At 43.3% G+C, this 21,327-nt stretch overlaps 1 protein-coding gene across 1 annotated transcript in view; it reads right to left on the reverse strand.

Moving 5' to 3' along the window:
- Window positions 1–19,456, reverse strand: part of pdxp (pyridoxal (pyridoxine, vitamin B6) phosphatase) — a 29,264-nt gene extending 9,808 nt beyond the window's left edge. The window contains exon 1 of the mRNA XM_060909453.1: window positions 18,677–19,456. Coding sequence (XP_060765436.1) covers window positions 18,677–19,292 — 616 coding nt within the window. The 5' untranslated portion in view covers window positions 19,293–19,456. The remainder of the gene's footprint in view (window positions 1–18,676) is intronic.
- Between the last annotated feature and the right edge of the window lie 1,871 nt (window positions 19,457–21,327).

Below are 21,327 nucleotides of genomic sequence, written 5' to 3' on the forward strand. Positions count from 1 at the left end.
GAGTGCTTCACGCCGGGTAGAAGTGTAACGAATATCACCAGGAAAAAGCCTTACAGAGCACTAGTGAGAGTGAAACATGAGCTTGGATATTATTATTATTATTATTATTATGTTCAGTGTTAGTTCACTGTAGTAATGCAAGAAGTAGAATAGTGACAGTAATAGTGAAGCAAAAACATGCAATTGTACAAACACTGCAGCTCTACAGCAAAATATTCATTTATGAAATGGTCTGATTCTTAACACCAGTAGTGCCAATGATCTTCTCATTGCGATGCGAGTTGTCAACAAATCCTATAACTTGGTTCATGAAACACGCTTACAAAATATTTTCACTGTGAATATTTATTGTGTAATGGTGCAATCTCGCCAGCAAAAATAGGGGGAAAAAGGAGCGATCTCACCTCTTCAGATGTTGATTTAAGTCCGACAATACATTCCTTAAAAAGGGCGTAGAGGAGCAAATTAATCCAATTTATTCCGGACCATTAAAGACGCTGCCTTCCGCGTAGAATCATACGTCATCCTCGCCGCCATATTGGAGAGGTCAAAGCGGAGAATAAAGATTAGCTGCGTTTAACTGTACCAACAGGTTTACCGTCCAAACGAGATCATATGGGATTACCTTTCACAGGTGAGAAACAGCAAATTAATCCATCAACGTGTATCATTCAATTTATTCCGGACCATTGAAGACGCCGCCTTCTGCGTAGAATCATGTGTCATCCTCGCCACCATTTTGGAGAGGTCAAAGCGGAGAATAAAGATTAGCTGCGTTTAACTTTACCAACAGGTTTGCTGTCCAAACGAGATCACATGGGATTACCTTTCACAGGTGAGACTGGAAAAATACTTTTCATTTTATTTGGTCATTATAATGTAATTTTACAAACAGATTTTCCTGACTTTGTGGCTAATATGAAGTCTCGCACATAATAGTTTATGCGCATGCGTCCTTACTTCTTCTATTGTTCTGGTGTCTCCGAAGGGACTGTCTTACAGCGCCCCTAAAGGTGTGGCATGTGTATTGCATCGTTTTCAGCAAGCGTTGCGTTGCCATATGGACCTGATATTTTACTGATTGTTGCCCATTTGGACGCGATATATTTTTAAATAACATCTCGTTGCCGTTGTCGTGTGGATGTAGCCTTAGTGTGATGCAGTTCAATAATTATGCTAATGAGCTAAAGCTCCTCGCATTCGGCTGTTTCCTGTTTCCGTATGGCCGTACTGATTACCTCAAGAGGTAGGAAAACAATCCTAAAATGGAGGAAAGCGACCCTCAGAACATCAAAATGACTACATCTTGTCCGCAGGATATTGTTCTTGTGAGACAAAAAATATATATAATTTTTTTTTGAAAATTTGCAGTCAGGACCTTTAAGTGTTTACTACATGAAAAAGTCCGTAGATTGTCAAATCCTATTTATATAAAAGGTTTCTGACCACATTTCATGATTAAAAGCATCAGACAATCGGGTAGCAGTTGTAAGACTGGAAGTTATTCGAGCTAACTGAAATCGAAAACTGAAGAAAAAAAAGTCGGAAACAGCATATTTTTATATATATTTTAAAAAAAAGTCAGATGATGGAAAGATTAGGAGACAAATAAGCAGATACACGGTGTACTGATAATTATGATTCAAGCTCACATAATATTGACTTAATATCTGATAATCAGACTCCTTTCATTTATTACTTTGTATCTAATAATAATGAAATCCTAATTCATTATAATGAAATATGCAGTGTCTCAATTCTGACTCGGTTTCTTGTAATCATGATAAGTTTTCACGATAAGATTTTGATTAAAAAAAAAAAAAAAGGTTCTCATTTAGGACATAGTAAGTCATAATTACGGAATTGTGTCTCATTTAATATTTATATTTAGGCCTAAAAGTGGAGCTCCTGATGAGTGTGTGAGCAAAATATTTGCAAGGGGGAAAAAAAAAAAAATCAGCTTGAATAGAATAATAATAATAATAATAATAATAATAATAATAATAATAATAATATTATAGCATATGAACCATTGAATTTTTGCTCCGCCTACTCAAGCGAGTAGGACGCTTCTTTGCTTTGCTCCTGCTTGATCTTTATTTTATTTTTTCACTTAATTTCCACTATTTCTTCAATTTATTTTTCACCTTTACAAGATAAGTTAGCTTTTAAAACAAAATGCCAGGGGGCAAAAAATCCAGGAGATCCTGCAGAAAACGCACAGAACTAGAACAGAGGATTTCCATCCTAGAATCAAAGGTTGATGCCCTGCCAAAGACAGACGAACTAAGAGAGATATCTCACGAAAGGAGTACAGAAACAGTGGCGGAGAATGCAGAGATTGCACCCCGACAGGCCGATGGCATTGCAGATCGAGTGGATGAATGCATCGGTCTAACAGAGCAAAATGTGAGTACAGAAAACTGGCACACGATGGGTGGCAGGCCCAAAAATAAAAACAGAAGAGTAATTACCTCAACACCAGTTCGTTCTGATACTATGCAACCCATGCTCCACAGCCATGCTATTAGAAATAGAGCCAGGTCTACAAACTACAATAGGATTTACAGTCGCATGGAAAATCCACAGTCCATAAGGCTTCAGAACAAATTTGAATGCCTCAGGGATGTGGAAGCGGAATTTTCAGGTGGACAAGCACATCATAGAAAGAGATCGCACCACAACCGAAGAGCTGTCGGAAGAGGCAAAAAGCAGCTCGTAACACCACCCGATCCCACAACCCTTGTTCTTGGTGATTCCACTGTAAGACATTTAAAAGGACATGGGATGATTATTTGCTGCCTTCCAAATGCATCCATCTCTGACACCAAAGACAGCATTTTGAAACTCATGTCTGAGCATAAAACTATCAAACGTATTGTTGTGCATGTGGGAGCAAACGATGTTTTCAGAGAACAGCTGTTTGTCCAAGATGATTTCAGAAAACTTTTTTCTGACCTCTAGAAGACTAGAATACAATCTTTTATTAGTGGCCCACTCCCTGCAAGGGGAAGCTTTGCATTTACTAGACTCTTCAGTCTTAACACCTGGCTTGGAAAAACTTGTTTTTCATTTGGTATGAACTTCATAAACAATTTTAACCTTTTCTGGAATCGCAGAGAATTCTTCAGGCCAAACAGCACTGAACTCAGCCGGATTGGGACCAAAGTTTTGGCTGATCACTACAGCCTCTCTCTCCAGCATGCATTCTTTTCTCAGCCAACATTGAGCAGAACTGCTGATAAGTGCTTACAGACTGACCCAGTTACAGAGATCAAGAAAACCTCTGCAAAGTCAAAACAACTACCCATGCAAGCACAGCAGAGATGCTTCAACAAGGACACACAGCCATCTGGGGCAGACTGCCAAGGACATCAACAATCACATGGAGAATGTGAGCATGTTGTTAACAATGAGCAGCCACAGATATCTGCATCGCCCATCCAGATTGAGGACCTGACCAAAGACAATCATGCCAAGGCTTCATCATCCACATCTCGACCCCATGCAAGTATCACAGAGACAGTCATGGAGACACTCACAAAGACCTCACCAAAGTCCCAATCTCAGTCTCGCTCTTCTGACTATTGTACCATCTCCGTCTCCCCCCCGCATGGATTTCCCTAAAAGTATGCAGAGATTGCTGCCAATGGCTGCACTCTTCTTCCAGCCCAAATCATTCGCAACAAGCAGTGTACCCAGTTCATCAAAAATCAACCAACAGACTGAATTGTGTTCGCCCAGGACTTTCAGCTGACTACCAATCTTTTTCACCATCTAAAAAAAAAATACATGACATCTCCAATCCTTCCCCCTCCCAATCTCATGGAACATACAGAGAGTCTTGTATGATGTGCTGTGGGTCCCTGCATTGGGTGTAGTTTTGAAAACAAGCTGGGACCCAGTATGCCTATGCCATTCTCTATTCCTGTGTTGATAAGAAATAGAAAACAGAGCATGTTTAACCCAGGGGGTAAACCAGTCTAGTCTCCTTCCTGTTTCAAAACAGAGTGCCCAAGCGGATATTACTTCTAGACTTTCTGTAAAGCTAGCTCTTCTGAACATTAGATCACTTTCAAACAAGTCATTTTTAATTAATGATCTTATTTGCAAACACAATCTTGATTTTTTTGCTTCTAATTGAAACATGGCTGGCTCAAGCAAAGAGTGCTACCACCCTTATTGAAGCAGCTCCCCCAAATTTAAATTTCATGAGTGCTACCCGACATGGGAAAGGTGGAGGGATTGCAAATATATTCAAAGCCTCTTTTCAATGTAAACAGTCCTCACTTGGTGATTTTACATCCTTTGAACACTTATGTGCACTTGTTACATGCTCTCCTAACATATTGTTATTAACTATTTACAGGCTTCCGAGACATTCAGCCAAAGTTTTTCTGGAAGAGTTTGGTGAACTGTTGTCAGTCATTTGCTTAGAGTTTGACTGTCTTATTACATCTGGGGATTTTAACTTGCATGTAGATAATCCTGAAAACACTTATGCCAGAGAACTACTTGCACTTATTGACAACTTCAACCTAGTACAACATGTACAGGGGCCGACCCACTCTCGTGGTCATACCCTTGACCTCGTTATCACAAAGGGTTTTACTGTTTCTACTACTGTTGTTGACCTAGCCTTATCTGATCGTTTCTGTGTTTTCTCTGATGTTTCTATGTCTCCTCACATTCAGAACAGCTCAACGACCATGGGTAGGAGAGTCATAAACGACAACACGTGTTCTCTTTGAGCAAGCTCTCTCACGGATCTCAACTAAAATGTCAGACTCTGTAGACGACTTACTGGAAATTTTTTAATTTAAATATGACCCAAATTATGGATGATATTGCTCCATTCAAAATCAGAAGAGTCAATGACAAGCAGAAAGCACCATGGAAGCAATACCCAGCTGTTAAATTGCTAGAGAGAGAATGTAGGAAGACTGAAAGAAAATGGCGCAAATCTAAAGTTCACGTCCATTATCAAATCCATAAAGAGATGCTTTGTAAATATAATTATGAAATTGGTAAAGCAAGACAGTCTTTCTTCTCCAACATCATCAATAGGAATATGAACAATGCCCGTGTGCCATCTTCAACAGTAGAGAAGCTAACAAATCCCCCACCACAATTAGCACCTGAACTTCTCTCAGTTAATAAATGCAATGAGTTTGCATCCTTCTTCAAAGGTAAAATTGATAAAATACGGCAGAATATTGCTCATAATACATCTCAGTTGCAAATAACTGAAAAGCTGCAATCATCAGTGACACAGACAGACAATTTCAACACAATGTCAGAATTTTGTTTGATTGATTACGAGACTCTTGAAAAAAACTGTACAAAATCTCAGTTCCTCAACATCTGAATTGGACATTCTGCCCACCAACTTTTTTAAGTCTGTTCTTCACCTCATAATTACAGATGTGCTTCAAATCATAAATACATCCCTAGAGACTGGCATTTTTCCTGTATCCCTGAAAAAAGCCGTTGTAAAGCCCCTACTTAAAAAGAATAATCTGGATGCTTCAGTACTGAACAACTACAGGCCAATATCAAATCTACCATTCATCGGGAAAATCCTTGAAAAATTTGTCTTCAATCAATTAACTGCCTTCTTGATATCAAACAGCTGTTTTGATAACTTTCAGTCAGGATTTCGTGCCAATCACAGCACTGAAACAGCGCTGATTAAAGTTATAAATGACATACGTCTTAACACTGATGCAGGCAAAATGTCGGTCCTGGTGTTACTGGACCTCAGTGCAGCTTTTGATACTGTTGATCACAACATACTGCTATATCGACTTGAACACTGGGTTGGGTTGACTGGTAAAGTTATCAATTGGTTAAAAATCATACTTAAAAGATAGACGCTTCTTTGTTACCATGGGAAATTGTACCTCAACATCAATGTCCTTGACCTGTGGTGTCCCCCAGGGGTCGATCCTTGGACCATTACTATTCAACCTTTATATGCTCCCACTTGTACAAATTATCAAGAACAACTCAATTTTGTATCACTGCTATGCAGATGACACCCAAATTTATTTTGCTCTATCACTTAATGATTATGCCCCCCTTGAATGTCTCTACCAGTGTATCGACCAAATCAACAACTGGATGTCACAAAATTTTCTTCAGCTGAACACAGATAAAACAGAAGTAATTCTATTGGGGGAAAAAAGATGAAAGACTCAGGATTACCACTATTCTTGACACAAAGGGGATTAAAACAAAAGATATGGTTAAAAATCTTGGTGTTTTCATTGACAGCGAGCTAAACTTTGACAGGCACATGAAAGCAATCACTAAATCGGCATTTTATCACCTAAAAAACATTTCCAAACTAAGAGGACTTGTGTCAAAAAATGATCTGGAAAAACTTATACATGCCTTCATCTCTAGTAGGGTTGACTACTGCAATGGCCTTTTCACAGGCCTGCCAAAAAAGACCATCAAACGACTTCAGCTGGTTCAAAATGCAGCGGCGAGGGTTCTCACACGAACAAAAAGAACAGAGCACATTACTCAAATTCTAAGGTCCCTTCACTGGCTTCCAGTAAGCTACAGAATTGACTTTAAAGCATTGCTGCTGGTGTACAAATCTCTAAATGGTACAGGGTCCAATTACCTCTCTGATACATTGCGGCGGCCTAACCCAATCAGATCTACCAGATCGCAGCAGCAAAATTTATTGGTAAAACCTGTTGTTAAAACAAAGTGTGGTGAAGCAGCTTTTAGCTACTATGCAGTACAGCTATGGAACCAACTCCCAGAGGACATCAAAAATGCTCCTGCTGTTGGCAGCTTCAAATCTGGACTAAAGACCAAGCTGTTCTCAGATGCTTTCTGCTAACTGATAAATATCATCATCATCTTTACTTAACTTTTATTCCATTTTATTCTGCTGATTTTTACTGAACTTTTACTTCATTTTATTATTTTATTTCTACTATTGTTTCTCATCTCATATCATCTCTAGCCGCTTTATCCTGTTCTACAGGGTCGCAGGCAAGCTGGAGCCTATCCCAGCTGACTACGGGCGAAAGGCGGGGTACACCCTGGACAAGTCGCCAGGTCATCACAGGGCTGACACATAGACACAGACAACCATTCACACTCACATTCACACCTACGGCCAATTTAGAGTCACCAGTTAACCTAACCTGCATGTCTTTGGACTGTGGGGGAAACCGGAGCACCTGGAGGAAACCCACGCGGACACGGGGAGAACATGCAAACTCCGCACAGAAAGGCCCTCGCCGGCCACGGGGCTCGAACCCAGGACCTTCTTGCTGTGAGGCGACAGCGCTAACCACTACACCACCATGCCGCCTCTACTATTGTTTAATTCTTATAATTATTTTTCTCTCTTCTTCCCCCTTTATTTTATGTAATTAGGGCCCGAGCCCTATGGGCGAAGGCCCTATTGTTCTTGTAAGAGTTCACTATTATTATTCTTCCGTCTTCTTCTTCTTCTTCTTTATTTTTCTCCGCTGTTGGGCCATTTTCGGGGCGCTTGCCATGGGCGAAAACGCACGAAATTTGGCACCAGTTCCGAGAATTGCCACCGCTACTCAGAACCAAAAGCCCAAACTTGGCCGGGGCTCAGGGCCTCTATAGCGCCCCCTAAGTCGTTGTGATTTTGGTCTCCCACATTAAGGTGCCTGGTTGCCATATAGTTTGTAGTAGTGGCATGCCATTTGGCACGCATATGTATCTCACTAAGCCGGACAAAAATGTAATGCCAATGCATTAGCCACGCCCAACAGGAAGTGAGGTAATTTCACTTTTGTGTGAAATGCATGGCCACGAAGAGGGCGCAACTCCTCCTAGACCGTTCATAGGAATGTCACCAAAATTGATACACATCATCTACAGACATGGCTGACAAAAGTTACTAAATACGTTTCACGTAGGATCAACCGTTCAGAAGTTATACGTCAATCAATTTTCACTTCAAAATTTTACATGCTTAAAAATTCATAACAAATCTTCTAATTGCTCAAAACTGCTCATACTTCACACGCAAATCACTCATTGGGCTTCTGACACGTTACCCAATTTCTGTGATATTTCGCCACTGGGGGCGCTATTTTTGGGCAAAAAATCCAATCTTTCCTCAAATTTGGTCAAACTTCACGGCCACCCTCTCACTACCTCCCATGTCATGTATACCACATTTTGGGAATTTTCGTCCATGGGGGGCGCTGTTTTTGGCCGACGCAATTTCTCCAAAACGGGTTTTTGGTCAATAATTCCATAATGCTTTTCCTTCACACCACTACCTTGTGATAGTGCGTTGCTGTTGTAGACACTTATTTTTCCAACTCATAATCGCTCATGTACAGCATAGCGCCACCTACTGACATGGGAAAAACCAAAAAATTTATTCTTCAAAAATCTATATCTCATCTTCTATTTACTCAATTGTCATCAAACTTCATACGCAAACTCTTCATGGCTCACCTGACATGTACGCCAAATTTTGTGCACTTTCGCCCCTGGGGGTGCTGGTTATGGCAGAAATGATATTGCAGCTTCTGATTTGTCAAACTTGGCAAGCAAACTCTTTGCAAGACCCTTATTGGGGCGCTTGCCATGGTCGACAACGCACGAAATTTGGCTCCTTTTTCTTAGACTGCCACCGCTACTGAGAACCAGAAGCCCAGATCCAGGCGGGCCTCAGGGCCTCTATAGCGCCCCCTAACTCGTTGTGATTCTGGCCTCCCGCATTAAGGTGCCTGGTTGCCATGTAGTTTGTAGTAGTGGCATGCCATTTGGTACGCATATGTATCTCACTACGCCGGACAAAAATGTAATGCCAATGCATTAGCCACACCCAACAGGACGTGAGGTAATTTCACTTTTGTGCGAAATGCATGGCCTCGAAGACGGCGCAACTCCTCCTTGACCGTTCATAGGAATGTCACCAAAATTGATACACATAATCTACAGACATGGCTGACAAAAGTTACTAAATACATTTCACGTAGGATAAACCATTCAGAAGTTATACGTCAATCAATTTTCACTGCAAAATTTAACATGCTTAAAAATTCATAACAAATCTTCTAATTGCTCAAAACTGCTCATACTTCACAAGCAAATCACTCGTTGGCCTTCTGACATGTTACCCAATTTCTGTGATATTACGCTACTGGGGGCGCTATTTTTGGGCAAAAAATCCAATCTTTCCTCAAATTTGGTCAAACTTCACGGCCACCCTCTTACCACCTCCCATGTCATGTATACCACATTTTGGGAATTTTCGTCCATGGGGGGCGCTGTTTTTGGCCGACGCAATTGCTCCATAACGGGTTTTTGGTAAATAATTCCATAATGCTTTTCCTTCACTCCACTACCTTGTGATAGTACGTTGCTGTTGTAGACACTTATTTTTCCAACTCATAATCGCTCATGTACAGCATAGCACCACCTACTGACATGGAAAAAACCAAAAAATTTATTCTTCAAAAATCTATATCTCATCTTCTATTTACTCAATTGTCTTCAAACTTCATACGCAAACTCTTCATAGCTCACCTGACATGTACGCCAAATTTTGTGCACTTTCGCCCCTGGGGGTGCTGGTTATGGCAAAAATGATATTGCAGCTTCTGATTTGTCAAACTTGGCAAGCAAACTCTTTACGGTATTTCGCGGGGACGCATGCCCCCGCCCCCCTTGGCCGCTGGCGCGAGGGCCCGTCGAGGCCGCTTGCGGCTTTAATTTTATTTTCTATTGTTTACTGTTTTGCCTTTACCTCTGTAAAGCACACTGAACTGCCACTGTGTATGAAATGTGCTATATAAATAAACTTGCCTTGCCTTGAATTTCAAATACAAGAAATTACAGAACGCGAAGTTATTAAGATTATAACCGCCCTGAACAATTCTAAAGCAAAGGATATTTACGGGCTTGACACAAACTTCTTAAAATTACACAAGGAGGCTCTTGCACCCCCACTCATGCACTTAGTCAATTTATCTATTAAAAATTCCACAGTCCCTAGAGCGTGGAAATTGGCCATTGTTACACCTGTGTTTAAAGCTGGGGATAAAATTGATATGAATAATTACAGACCTATTAGCATTTTACCTGTCATCTCAAAAATTATTGAAAAATGGGTCTTTAAGCAGTTAATTGAATACCTCAATAATAGTCAAACACCTCTTCACCCTATGCAGTTTGGGTTTCGTTCACACCACTCTACTGAGACTGCACTGGTCATGTTTATGGAAAAAGTTAAATGCCAGTTAGATAGGAATGGTTGTGTTGGCGCTGTTTTCTTGGACTTAAAGAGAGCTTTTGACACTGAATCATAATGTATTGTTATCAAAACTCACTCATTTTAATTTTTCTGCTCAATCTATAAATTGGTTTCGTTCATATTTGTCACACAGAGAACAATGCACTGTGGTGGATGGTTTCAGGTCCACCTTCATGGGTTGTCCAGTCGGGGTCCCCCAAGGGTCTGTACTGGGGCCGATCTTATTTTCTTTTTACATTAACGATTTGCCTGAACATTGTCCACATGTTGATGTCCAGCTTTATGCAGATGACAGTCATTTTCACTAAAGCCAAAGATCCTGAGGAAGCAGCATGTGTACTTTCCATAGCTCTTACACACATACAAACCTGGCTCAACAGATCGTGTCTTATATTGAATGCAAAAAAAAAAAAAAAAAAACTGTTTGCCTGTACTTGGCCAAGCAACCTTCCAATATGGTTTCACATCCTGGTGTCCTCTTAGGCACTCAAGAGTTAGAAGTGGTCACAGATTTTAAATATTTAGGTGTTATTTTAGACTCCAATCTTTCTTTTAAAAAACACATAAAAATGATAATTAAAAAGATTAATCTTTATAATTTTAAGTACATTAGAGGTGCCATGTCAGATATTGCTGCTCTATCGTTTTTACATGCGATGATTTTCTCTCACTTGAGTTATTGCATTACCAGCTGGACCATGGTGGGATCAACCATCCTCAAACCAGTGGAAGACCTTTATAAAAAGGCACTCAAAATTCTAGATAAAAAAACCACTCATATACCATCACTGACATCTTGGGCAAATATAATCTATTGAGTTTTGACAATTTCTGTAAATTTTCATACAGTTGCCTATGTTATAAAACTCTGCATGGTCTGGCGCCACCCTGTTTGCATGATTTTATTAAATATCGCCAGACACGGGTTACTCGAGCAGTGGTCAACAGGGACGTGGAGGTTCCTTTTAGAAAAACATCTTTCAGCCACAATGCACTATCTATTAAAGGTAGTGCTTTGTGGAACACAATACCTGTGTCTATAAGGGAATGTCCCTCCTTGGCCACTTTCAAGACCCATGTCAAGGTGTGGCTTAGAGCTCACCGAACATGTACACACTTCTAATTTCTTACACATACATACATAAACATACAAACACTATCAATATATAACACTAACAGCACTAATAGACCCCTTCGCATGTTTGTAAACAAACCGACCATTGCCAGGATGCGCGCGCAGCCTGGACCCAGAAACAATGGCACTGCCCATAGACCGGCATTATGAGCTGTCAGATTATGCCAAACAATTGTCGTTACAAGATTGAGAATGCTACATAAATAAGTTAACTCTAACAAGTGGACATCGCCTACCGGATCCGCATTTAATTAAAGAGTGGACGGACGATGTTAGTAAGTTCCCTGGTATACAATGGCCAGATATATACTCGTACCTTATTGACAAGACTTCAGTGTACACCCACGAAAAACTTCGTGCCTACAAGTCTTTAGACGCATATGATTATGTTATGTGCGGGCATGTACAACTTGATTAACAATGGGACATTCATATTCATTTTGTTTTAATCAAATTATGCCAGTGATGTGATGGCAATGTGGCTTTAGCTACAACAGCAAATACCAACACTAAACAGCAATTTGCAGGAGGTAATGGCATGAAAGGAATGATAGTGTAAAGAGTGCAGCTAAGAGAAATCAGAGCTGCGTAAAAAGCGAGAGGCAGAGAGCAGAACTGAAACTGAACGGGGCGGGAGCTAGGTTAGAGCAGTCAGCGTAAGTTGGCATTTAGAGTGAGGGCACACAATTTTACCTTTCCATCCTTGCTTTAAAATTGTGATTTTCGGCGTACACAAATAATGATGGCACAAAATCTGGACTGCTCGAGTCAAGCGAGACCTCTCCTACAAACAAAATTGCATGCAAAGCTAAGTTAACATGCTAACAATATTCATTACATTGTGTAACTATGAGCCAGCTAATCAGACAAACGTTACCAAAGTATTTTGCTACATCAATAAACGAAGACTAGAAAGAATAAAAAAGAGAGATTTAATAAGTAGCCTGATCTTACCTGTGATGAAGTGGGCACTGCAAACCTGCGCATTTTTGATAGTGCTTTCATCCCAGTCTACACGTTTGATGGCTTGTAGCCATAGACGTCGGCGATTTTTTTGGAATGGGTGAAATCCTGCTGGAATTCTGAACATTTTAACCCCATCACTGCTACGATTCTGACACCCGACAACACAACAACTAGGCATTTCCGAGTCTTTTTTGGGTCCAGGCTGCGCGCGCAATTTCCGCTTTCGTATGAATGACGTTTACTGCGAAGGGGTCTATACACAGTCCTATTCTTAAATAAGTAAGTATTATATCATAAATGTGATTGTGGTTTTTGTATTTGTATTTCTTCTCTTTTAATACTTAGGCCGAATCCCATTTCACCCCTTGGACCAACCCCTTGGCCCTTCCCCTCCATTTTGCGCGTTCACGTGAAGGGGTAGGGGTATCCCAATCCCAGTTAACGCGGAGGGGTAGGGGAAGGGGTAGGGCTTCTGTACCCCTCCAAACGGAGATTTTCCTGGAGCTGACTCCGAACGAAGGGGTTTGAGTGATTTCCCACAATGCCATGCGGATTTCAGCGAGATTTCATGCGGATTTCAGAAAGATGGCGGTTCCCGCGGCGAAAGATTGTCATAAATGTATTTTCTCCATTATTTACGTGTTTTAAGTTGTTATCCAGAGGAAACACGCCACTTGATTCGCTTTCGAGCTGAGAATGAGCAGCGATTTCTGAAATCCAAGCTGCTGCTAAAAAGCTTTGGGAGTGAGTATTGTTTTCGGTTGCTTGACTACGTACGTTTTGTTCTGTTATTCTCGCTTTTATTGTTTACATGAGTGTTCTGACACCTCATTCTGTCGGATGTGGTGCACGAAGCGCCAAAGATATCCCATTCAGTGGTGTTAGTTAACAAATCACACCCTGCCAGCAGAGATTTCTGGTTCTGGCTCTGACTGTAGCGGCTGGTCGCAGCCAATGACGCATTTGGTCGCGTTTTGCTAATGTAAACGCTGACGGAGGTACGCGATGACGTATGCGATCGTTGAAGGGCTATCCCAATACGTAGGGGTTGAATTTCAAGCCCTATCCCTTGTAGCTCAGTTTCAAGGGGAAGGGGTAGGGGGAGGGGTAGAAATTGAAATTGGGATTGGGCATTACTGTGTGTGTATAGCTGCGTATGTCTGGACTTTTTTTTGTCTTATTTATGAACATCTAACCTGCCTATTATGGACTACAGATGGAAATTAGCCCTCGGGCTACAATCTGGCACATTTACATGTACTGTGTATGTGTTCATCAATGTGCATTGTCCTGAAAATGATAAAGTAAAAGTAATTGTGTAGTATCGTGTATCTCACATCAATAAATTGTTGCATTGTCTTCTGACAGTGATACCAATAATGAGATACGCATCGCAGTTGCGAATACATATTTCTTTGACACCGCACGCCATGCACCAGAAACAACACCACGACATTTACTATAGTGTGACTCTGCTGGGTGCCTGGTGGACAGCCGTGAACCAGCGCCTTCACTTTACATCATTACTATATAGTTACCATCCAATATCAAACTTGATACGTCAAACAGTTGTCTGGTTACATCTTTCACATCCACCCGTGTTGGAGCTCGGAGCCCGCAGAGTACACCGCAGACTGCAAAGTGTGCACGTGCCATTAGGACTCATTGCCATGCACCTGTTCCTGATTAGTGCTCAATCACAGCGCATATAGTTTGTGTTTTGACTGTGAGTATTGCATTACCTCTGATATCCTGTCTGTGCCTCGCTCAACCACAGCCTGTTTATCAACCCTGCCGTTGTCTCCGTTTTGGATCTGTTTGCTAGTGTGCTTTCAATAAAACTCTTCCTGCACTTAGAGCCGTCTAACGCTGTTACATGACGGAAACTGTCAACTGTCCAACAAGCTAGTGGACTAGTAAAACTGTTTTAACTACTTTTATATGAAACTGTTGTAAATATTTTCCATAAGATGAGTTCGTCAATAATCCCATGTTATTTTTTTTTAAATAAGCACTGGATAAAAACCTGTCTATCTTATGGAAATAAAAGATACAAATTTTGTTGTCCAGTGGTCAAGTGTTTATGAGATACGTTGCCCTGCACTTACAATCGGGTTCCCTGTGGTGGTGGTGGTACATGTTTGTCGTACGTACATATGTATGTGTAGACGTCATACAGTCAAACGCTATCAAAAAAAAAAAAAATCAGGTCAATGCATTACCATATTCTCAAAGTGTGCACGAGGAGCTCTGCTATGAGATACAAAGTCAAATATAAGATATGATTTCATTACTGTGACATACTGTGCGGGTTTTTTTCCCCTCAAACGGCAGAAACGGGCTTCTATATTATTAATACGAGAGAAATGTTTGAATTATAATTACCTCCACCAAGTCTGTTGGAGGAAGTTATGTTTTCACCTTCGTTTGTTTGTTCGTTCCCAAAGCAATTCAAAAAGTAGTAAACAATTGATTAAATTTTGATGCAAATCCAGATATGTATGTGGATCTATGATTTGTGTGTCAGTTCCCAACGTTACTCAAAAAGTCGTGAACTGATTTTGATGAAATTTGGTGGAAAGGTGAGCCAAGGAACAATTGATTAAATTTTGATGCAAATCCAGATATGTACGTGGATCTATGATTTGTGTGTCAGTTCCCAACGTAACTCAAAAAGTCATGAACTGATTTTGATGAAATTTGGTGGAAAGGTGAGCCAAGGAACAATTGATTAAATTTTGATGCAAATCCAGATATGTACGTGGATCTATGATTTGTGTGTCAGTTCCCAACGTAACTCAAAAAGTCATGAACTGATTTTGATGAAATTTGGTGGAAAGGTGAGCCAAGGAACAATTGATTAAATTTTGATGCAAATCCAGATATGTACGTGGATCTATGATGTGTGTGTCAGTTCCCAATGTAACTCAAAAAGTAGTGAATGGATTTGGATGAAATTTGGTGTACAACTTTAGTATTATCCTAGGTTCAGGTGATTTGACACTGATGTGTGTCTTGCTGGAGATACGAACTCCACCAGGTGCCATCCATCCATTATCTGTAGCTGCTTATCCTGTCCTACAGGGTCGCAGGCAAGCTGGAGCCTATCCCAGCTGACTATGGGTGAGAGGCAAGGTACACCCTGGACAAGTTGCCAGGACAACCATTCACACCTACGGTCAATTTAGAGCCGCCAATTAGCCTAACCTGCATGTCTTTGGACTGTCTGGGAAACTGGAAGCACTCGAAGGAAACCCACACGGACATGAGAAGAACATGCAAACTACACACAGAAAGGCCCTTGTCGGCTGCTGGACTGGAACCTAGGACCTTCTTGCTGTGAGGCGACAGTGCTAACCACTACACCACCAGGTGCCCTTCTAGTTATTGAGTGAGCTCGAAGAGTTGTTCAAATTGATCATGAATCACTATTCCAAGTGAAGCTTTTTCTCTGTGTTCTGTTTCTATAAAATATCAACATTGTAGTATATAATAAAGGGTTAAGTGTAAATAAGGGGGGTGGCACGGTGGTGTAGTGGTTAGCACTGATGCCTCACGGCAAGAAGGTCCTGGGTTCCAGCCCAGTGGCTGGCGACGGCCTTTCTGTGTGGAGTTTGCATGTTCTCCCAGTGTCTGCGTGGGTTTCCTCAGTTTCCCCGACAGTCCAAAGACATGCAGGTCAGGTTAATTGGTGGCTCTAAATTGACCGTAGGTGTGAATGTGAGCGTGAATGGTTGTGCGTCAGCCCTGCGAGAACATGGCGACTTGTCCAGGGTGTACCCCGCCTGTCACCAATAGCCAGCTGGGATAGGCTCCAGCTTCTATTGCCCGCGACCCTGTAGGACAGGATAAGCGGTTACAGATAATGGATGGAAGCACTGCCTTTCTGTGTGGAGTTTCCATGTTCTCCCCGTGTCTGCGTGGGTTTCCTCAGTTTCCCCGACAGTCCAAAGACATCCAGATCAGGTTAATTGGTGGCTCTGAATTGACCGTAGGTGTGAATGTGAGCGTGAATGGTTGTGTCAGGCCTTCGATAACATGGCGACTTGTCCAGGGTGTACCCCGCCTGTCACCAATAGCCAGCTAGGATAGGATCCAGCTTGCCCGTGACCTTGTAGAACAGGATAAGCAGTTACAAATAATGGATGGATGGATGGAACCTGGTGGAGTTCATATCTCCACCAAGACACACATCAGCATCAAATAACCTGTTCACGTTGGGAAGAGACACACAAATCATTAGATACACATACTGTACATATCCGGATTTGCATCAAAATCTAAGCAATTGTTCCTTGGCCCATGGTTAGGGTGCATCAGTTGCCCCCTAAAAATGAAAAGTTCCTCCAATCATGATGCATTTTTGTTTTTATGTTCCTTCTGGTAAGAAAACACACTGGGTGAAATATTTTGACAAAATTCAAAAGTGTAATGGTGGCACCAGGAGCTCAAAGTTATGGAAAAAGCTGTTATTTTATGACTTTTATGACAAAATTTTGATCACTTTTCATGAAACATTATGGCACCTTATAGACTATACCAAATATCTTAGATACTGTAGACAGGATGTCTAGAATGTCTAAAAATATTTGGAGGTTTATTTTAGGGTGTGGGGCGGCACGGTGGTGTAGTGGTTAGCGCTGTTGCCTCACAGCAAGAAGGTCCGGGTTCGAGCCCTGTGGCCGGCGAGGGCCTTTCTGTGCGGAGTTTGCATGGTGTCCGCGTGGGTTTCCTCCGGGTGCTCCGGTTTCCCCCACAGTCCAAAGACATGCAGGTTAGGTTAACTGGTGACTCTAAATTGACCGTAGGTGTGAATGTGAGTGTGAATGGTTGTCTGTGTCTATGTGTCAAGGCCAATTTATGCTGACAACGCAGTCCTCGCAGATAGCGTAGCAGACAGCGTCCCCCACCTTCGCAGACGCTCTGCGCGCACCTCCCAAAAATTGTGACCACCGCAGAAGCCTCGCAGACAGCGTCGCAGACAAGAGGGCTCTGATTGGTCCACTCTACATCCGCTGTACACGCACTTCCGCTTCCCTGCTTTCCCGGTTTGGTTTGGTTTCACGACCGGCATTTTTAAAAACACGAGCGAAGATGGAGCAGCACGAAGAGCGGTTGAGTGAGGAAGTACGTACATCTATACGACTCCAGTTCGAGTCATTATAAGTAACCGGAGGATAAACACTCCACTAACCACACCCACCAACTACTCCTAGCGATTTTGCGACTTCGCGCCCCCTTGCGTTGTGGCGGTGAATAACATCGCGCACGCCTATTACTCCCCGCTCAACGATAAATTACAACTGTCTGCGAAAAGCTATCTGCGAAAGCCTTGTCGCAAGAGCATGCAGAGGCCTTCAGCCTGTGATGACCTGGCGACTTGTCCAGGGTGTACCCCGCCTTTCGCCCGTAGTCAGCTGGGATAGGCTCCAGCTTGCCTGCGACCCTGTAGAACAGGATAAAGCGGCTACAGATAATGAAATGATGAGATGAGATTTTAGGGTGTCACTAGCATTATCTATCAATCAATGCTATAAGCCTGGTTTTAAGCTTGCCACCTATGCTAGCCCCTATTAAATGCAAAGGTTCTTAACATGATCTCTGGATCACAAGAAATCAATAAATGGAGTCAAACATTGTGATTCAAACCTTACGCGAAAACATAATAAGCATCTCATTATCTGTAGCCGCTTTATCTTTCTACAGGGTCGCAGGCAAGCTGGAGCCTATCCCAGCTGACTATGGGCGAAAGGCGGGGTACACCCTGGACAAGTCGCCAGGTCATCACAGGGCTGACACATAGACACAGACAACCATTCACACTCACATTCACACCTACGCTCAATTTAGAGTCACCAGTTAATCTAACCTGCATGTCTTTGGACTGTGGGGGAAACCGGAGCACCCGGAGGAAACCCACGCGGACACGGGGAGAACATGCAAACTCCGCACAGAAAGGCCCTCACCGGACCCGGGGCTCGAACCCAGGACCTTCTTGCTGTGAGGCGACAGCGCTAACCACTACACCACCGTGCTGCCCTAAAATAAGCATTTTTTGGCAAAAAAAATGAACCTCATGTTGCCACCATTAGACTTTTGAAAATGGTCAAAAAATTTTACAGGAAGTCTTTATTGGTGAAAAGGAACACCCGGACAAAAATGCATCAGATTTTATGAAAGTAAGGGCAACTGATGCACCCTACCCATGGTTCACCTTTCCATCCACCAAGTTTCATCCAGATGGATGGATGGATTCTACCAAACCCATTTCACCAGACACCATGGTGGACACCGGGTACCTGGAGTGTATCTTCCTCCTCTCAGGGGATGCCAGGGGTCTGGATCAGTGGCCAGGAACAGGCAGGAGTCGTCCCGCAGGTAGCAGCAGGCTTTAGCCAGCTTCAGGAAGCTGAATTTCTCGTCGTAGCCCACCAGGACGGCGCGCACATCCGGGTCCAGTGCGCAGTTGGAAATGTTGACGTCAGGTCCATCGTCCTGCTCCTGGAGCACGCTGATCCCGGCGTCCTGCAGCTCGGTGTGCACACCGGGGCAGCCGATGACGAACACCTTGCCGGTGAAGGTGGCCAGGTCGCGCAGGTACGCAGCCGAGCAGTACGCCGAGCTGAAGATCTCCTGCTCGGCCACATCGGCGAACCCGAGCCGCGCGAACTTCTGCACGTAGCTCTGCCTCGGCCTGGTGCAGTTATTGGTGACGAAGAACACCCGCTTTCCGCGCTGCTTCAGCGCCCGCACCACCTCCGGAGCTCCAGCCACCGCCGTCTCTCCGTTCCAGATCACCCCGTCGCAGTCGAACAGCACGCTGTGTTTGGACTCGAGCAGATCGCGCAGCTCAGCGCCGCAGATTTTCTGACAGCCACCGCTTGCTGTCGCGCCGGCCGCCATCCTGCTGCTCATCAGTGCCTGCGGGAACAACGAGCTCGCGTGCGATCCTATGGTTGCGTCACTCGCTTAAAAACGTCGCCGTGACAACCAGCTGCTTTTTAGTTTGTAAAAAATCCGGAACACTCATTCAGACTCATCTCCATTTCTCCTGCGGTACAGAGTCTCGCGCTGGAGGCGTGGCGTCACGACCGAACCAATCAGATTCACGGTGTCCTTCGCCACGCCCCGTCACCCAGTGTTCACCAATCAGACGCGACATGAAGCGGTGACTGTGAGCTCGTGACTCTGCACGAATCCCGTACGACCTGCCCCTTTTCCACCAAAGCAGTTCCAGGGCTGGTTCGGGGCTAGCCTGGGAAATCCCATGCTGCTTTGCACAGTCGTTCCGATCTGAAAAGACAGCATGGAAACTATGGTCTAAAGGCTCGCCTGAGTTAGGGAGCCAATCAGACGCTACGTTCACACTGCAAGGCTTAATGCTCAATTCCGATTTTTTTGTGAGGTCGTTCACATTAACAAATATATGCGACTTGTATGTGATCCTCAGTATGAACGAAAAGCGACCTAAAAGTGTTCCGCATGCGCATTGCAGGATACGACGACGTCACACGCAGTGAGCATGGCCAGTGTTTACGGAAGTAAAACCGCCCGGTTGCGGTATGACCCATCCAGTCTAGCTTGAATAGCTGCATCCCCCCAAATGGAAATCAGCTCCCTAACCTCTGCGTCCTTCCATTGAGAAGATTCAGAACCTTCACAGCCCGAAGCGTCCCTCGCATTGATGTCATGCGCAGGGGCGCAGATACGTTTTTTGAACTGGGGGGGGACAAAGCTGCCAGCAAACCAACCCCAACCCCGATATGCCTGTCAAACTTCTTGTTAGTAACCATAGCAACCAAGCTCGAGCTCGCAACCTGTGCAGTCTGCGCAGCTCAACCAACCGAATATCAGTCTTTGTTTTGTTTTATGTGAGTTGTTGCAACTATGTATGTACTGCTGTGCACCTCAATAAACCGAATGGTAATTAGTCTTTTGATTTTTCCGTGAGGTTTGCCTTATGCAAAGAAAGACAGCATAGACGTTTTTTCCTCCCTATAAGTGGGGGGGACCGAACGAGGTGAATTTAAATCTGGGTGGGACGAGTCCCACCCTCTATCTGCGCCCGTGATTATGCGCCATGTTGTTGTAACTTTTTTTGAGAGACCCGCCGCCTACTTCAGCGCAGAATAGTGACGTTTGTGGCTTGTTGATGACGTGTAAGTCGGATGAATGCGACCTGGCGGTTCAGACTGAAGTCGCATATGAAAAGATCGGATAGGAATCGGAATTAGGACCACATATCCAAACGGCCTGGGTCGGATTTGAAAAAATCGGATCTGTGTCGTTCATATTGTCAATAAAAGATCAGATACAGGTCACATATGGGTGAAAAGATCGGATTTGAGTCACTTCAGCCTGCAGTGTGAACGTAGCCAGAGAGTGGGGAGGGGTGGAAAGACGGTGACGCGTACTACTCGACAAACGGAAGCTTGTAGTTTATTTGGGACTGTTTACGGATCACGTTTAACATGGCGGCGAGCAATACGAACCAAACTTTCGATCAAGCTTTAGACACTGTTCTGAATAGTTTAGAGCGAAAGTTTGTTTTAAAAAAAGAACAGCGTTTGGCGTTACAGTCTTTCTTCGTCGCTCTAACTACGTCACCGGGTACAACTGCCATGATTGGCCATGGGCTACGTATACGCCAAATGATAGACATTCGCAACGTCCAATAAACGGCCGTTGACAATCGTAAACCACACCTCCCCTACGAGAAATTCAATAGGCGGATTCCAGACCATATTTCGCTTGTGATATGGTCTGGTGTTAACCAGACTAGTTCGGAGCCAGTGCTTAGTTTGGAACCGGGTTTTTTGTTTCCACTGACAAAGAACTGGCTCTGGGCCAGAAAAACCAGTTCCAGGCTAGCACCAACTCTTTGCTGGGCCAGAGGAAAGAACCGCTTACGTCAGCGGGGGGGCAGAGCTGTTAAGACCAACAACAATAA

The sequence above is a fragment of the Neoarius graeffei genome, chromosome 25 (genome assembly GCF_027579695.1).
Source record: "Neoarius graeffei isolate fNeoGra1 chromosome 25, fNeoGra1.pri, whole genome shotgun sequence".
Classification (NCBI taxonomy): Eukaryota; Metazoa; Chordata; class Actinopteri; order Siluriformes; family Ariidae; genus Neoarius; species Neoarius graeffei.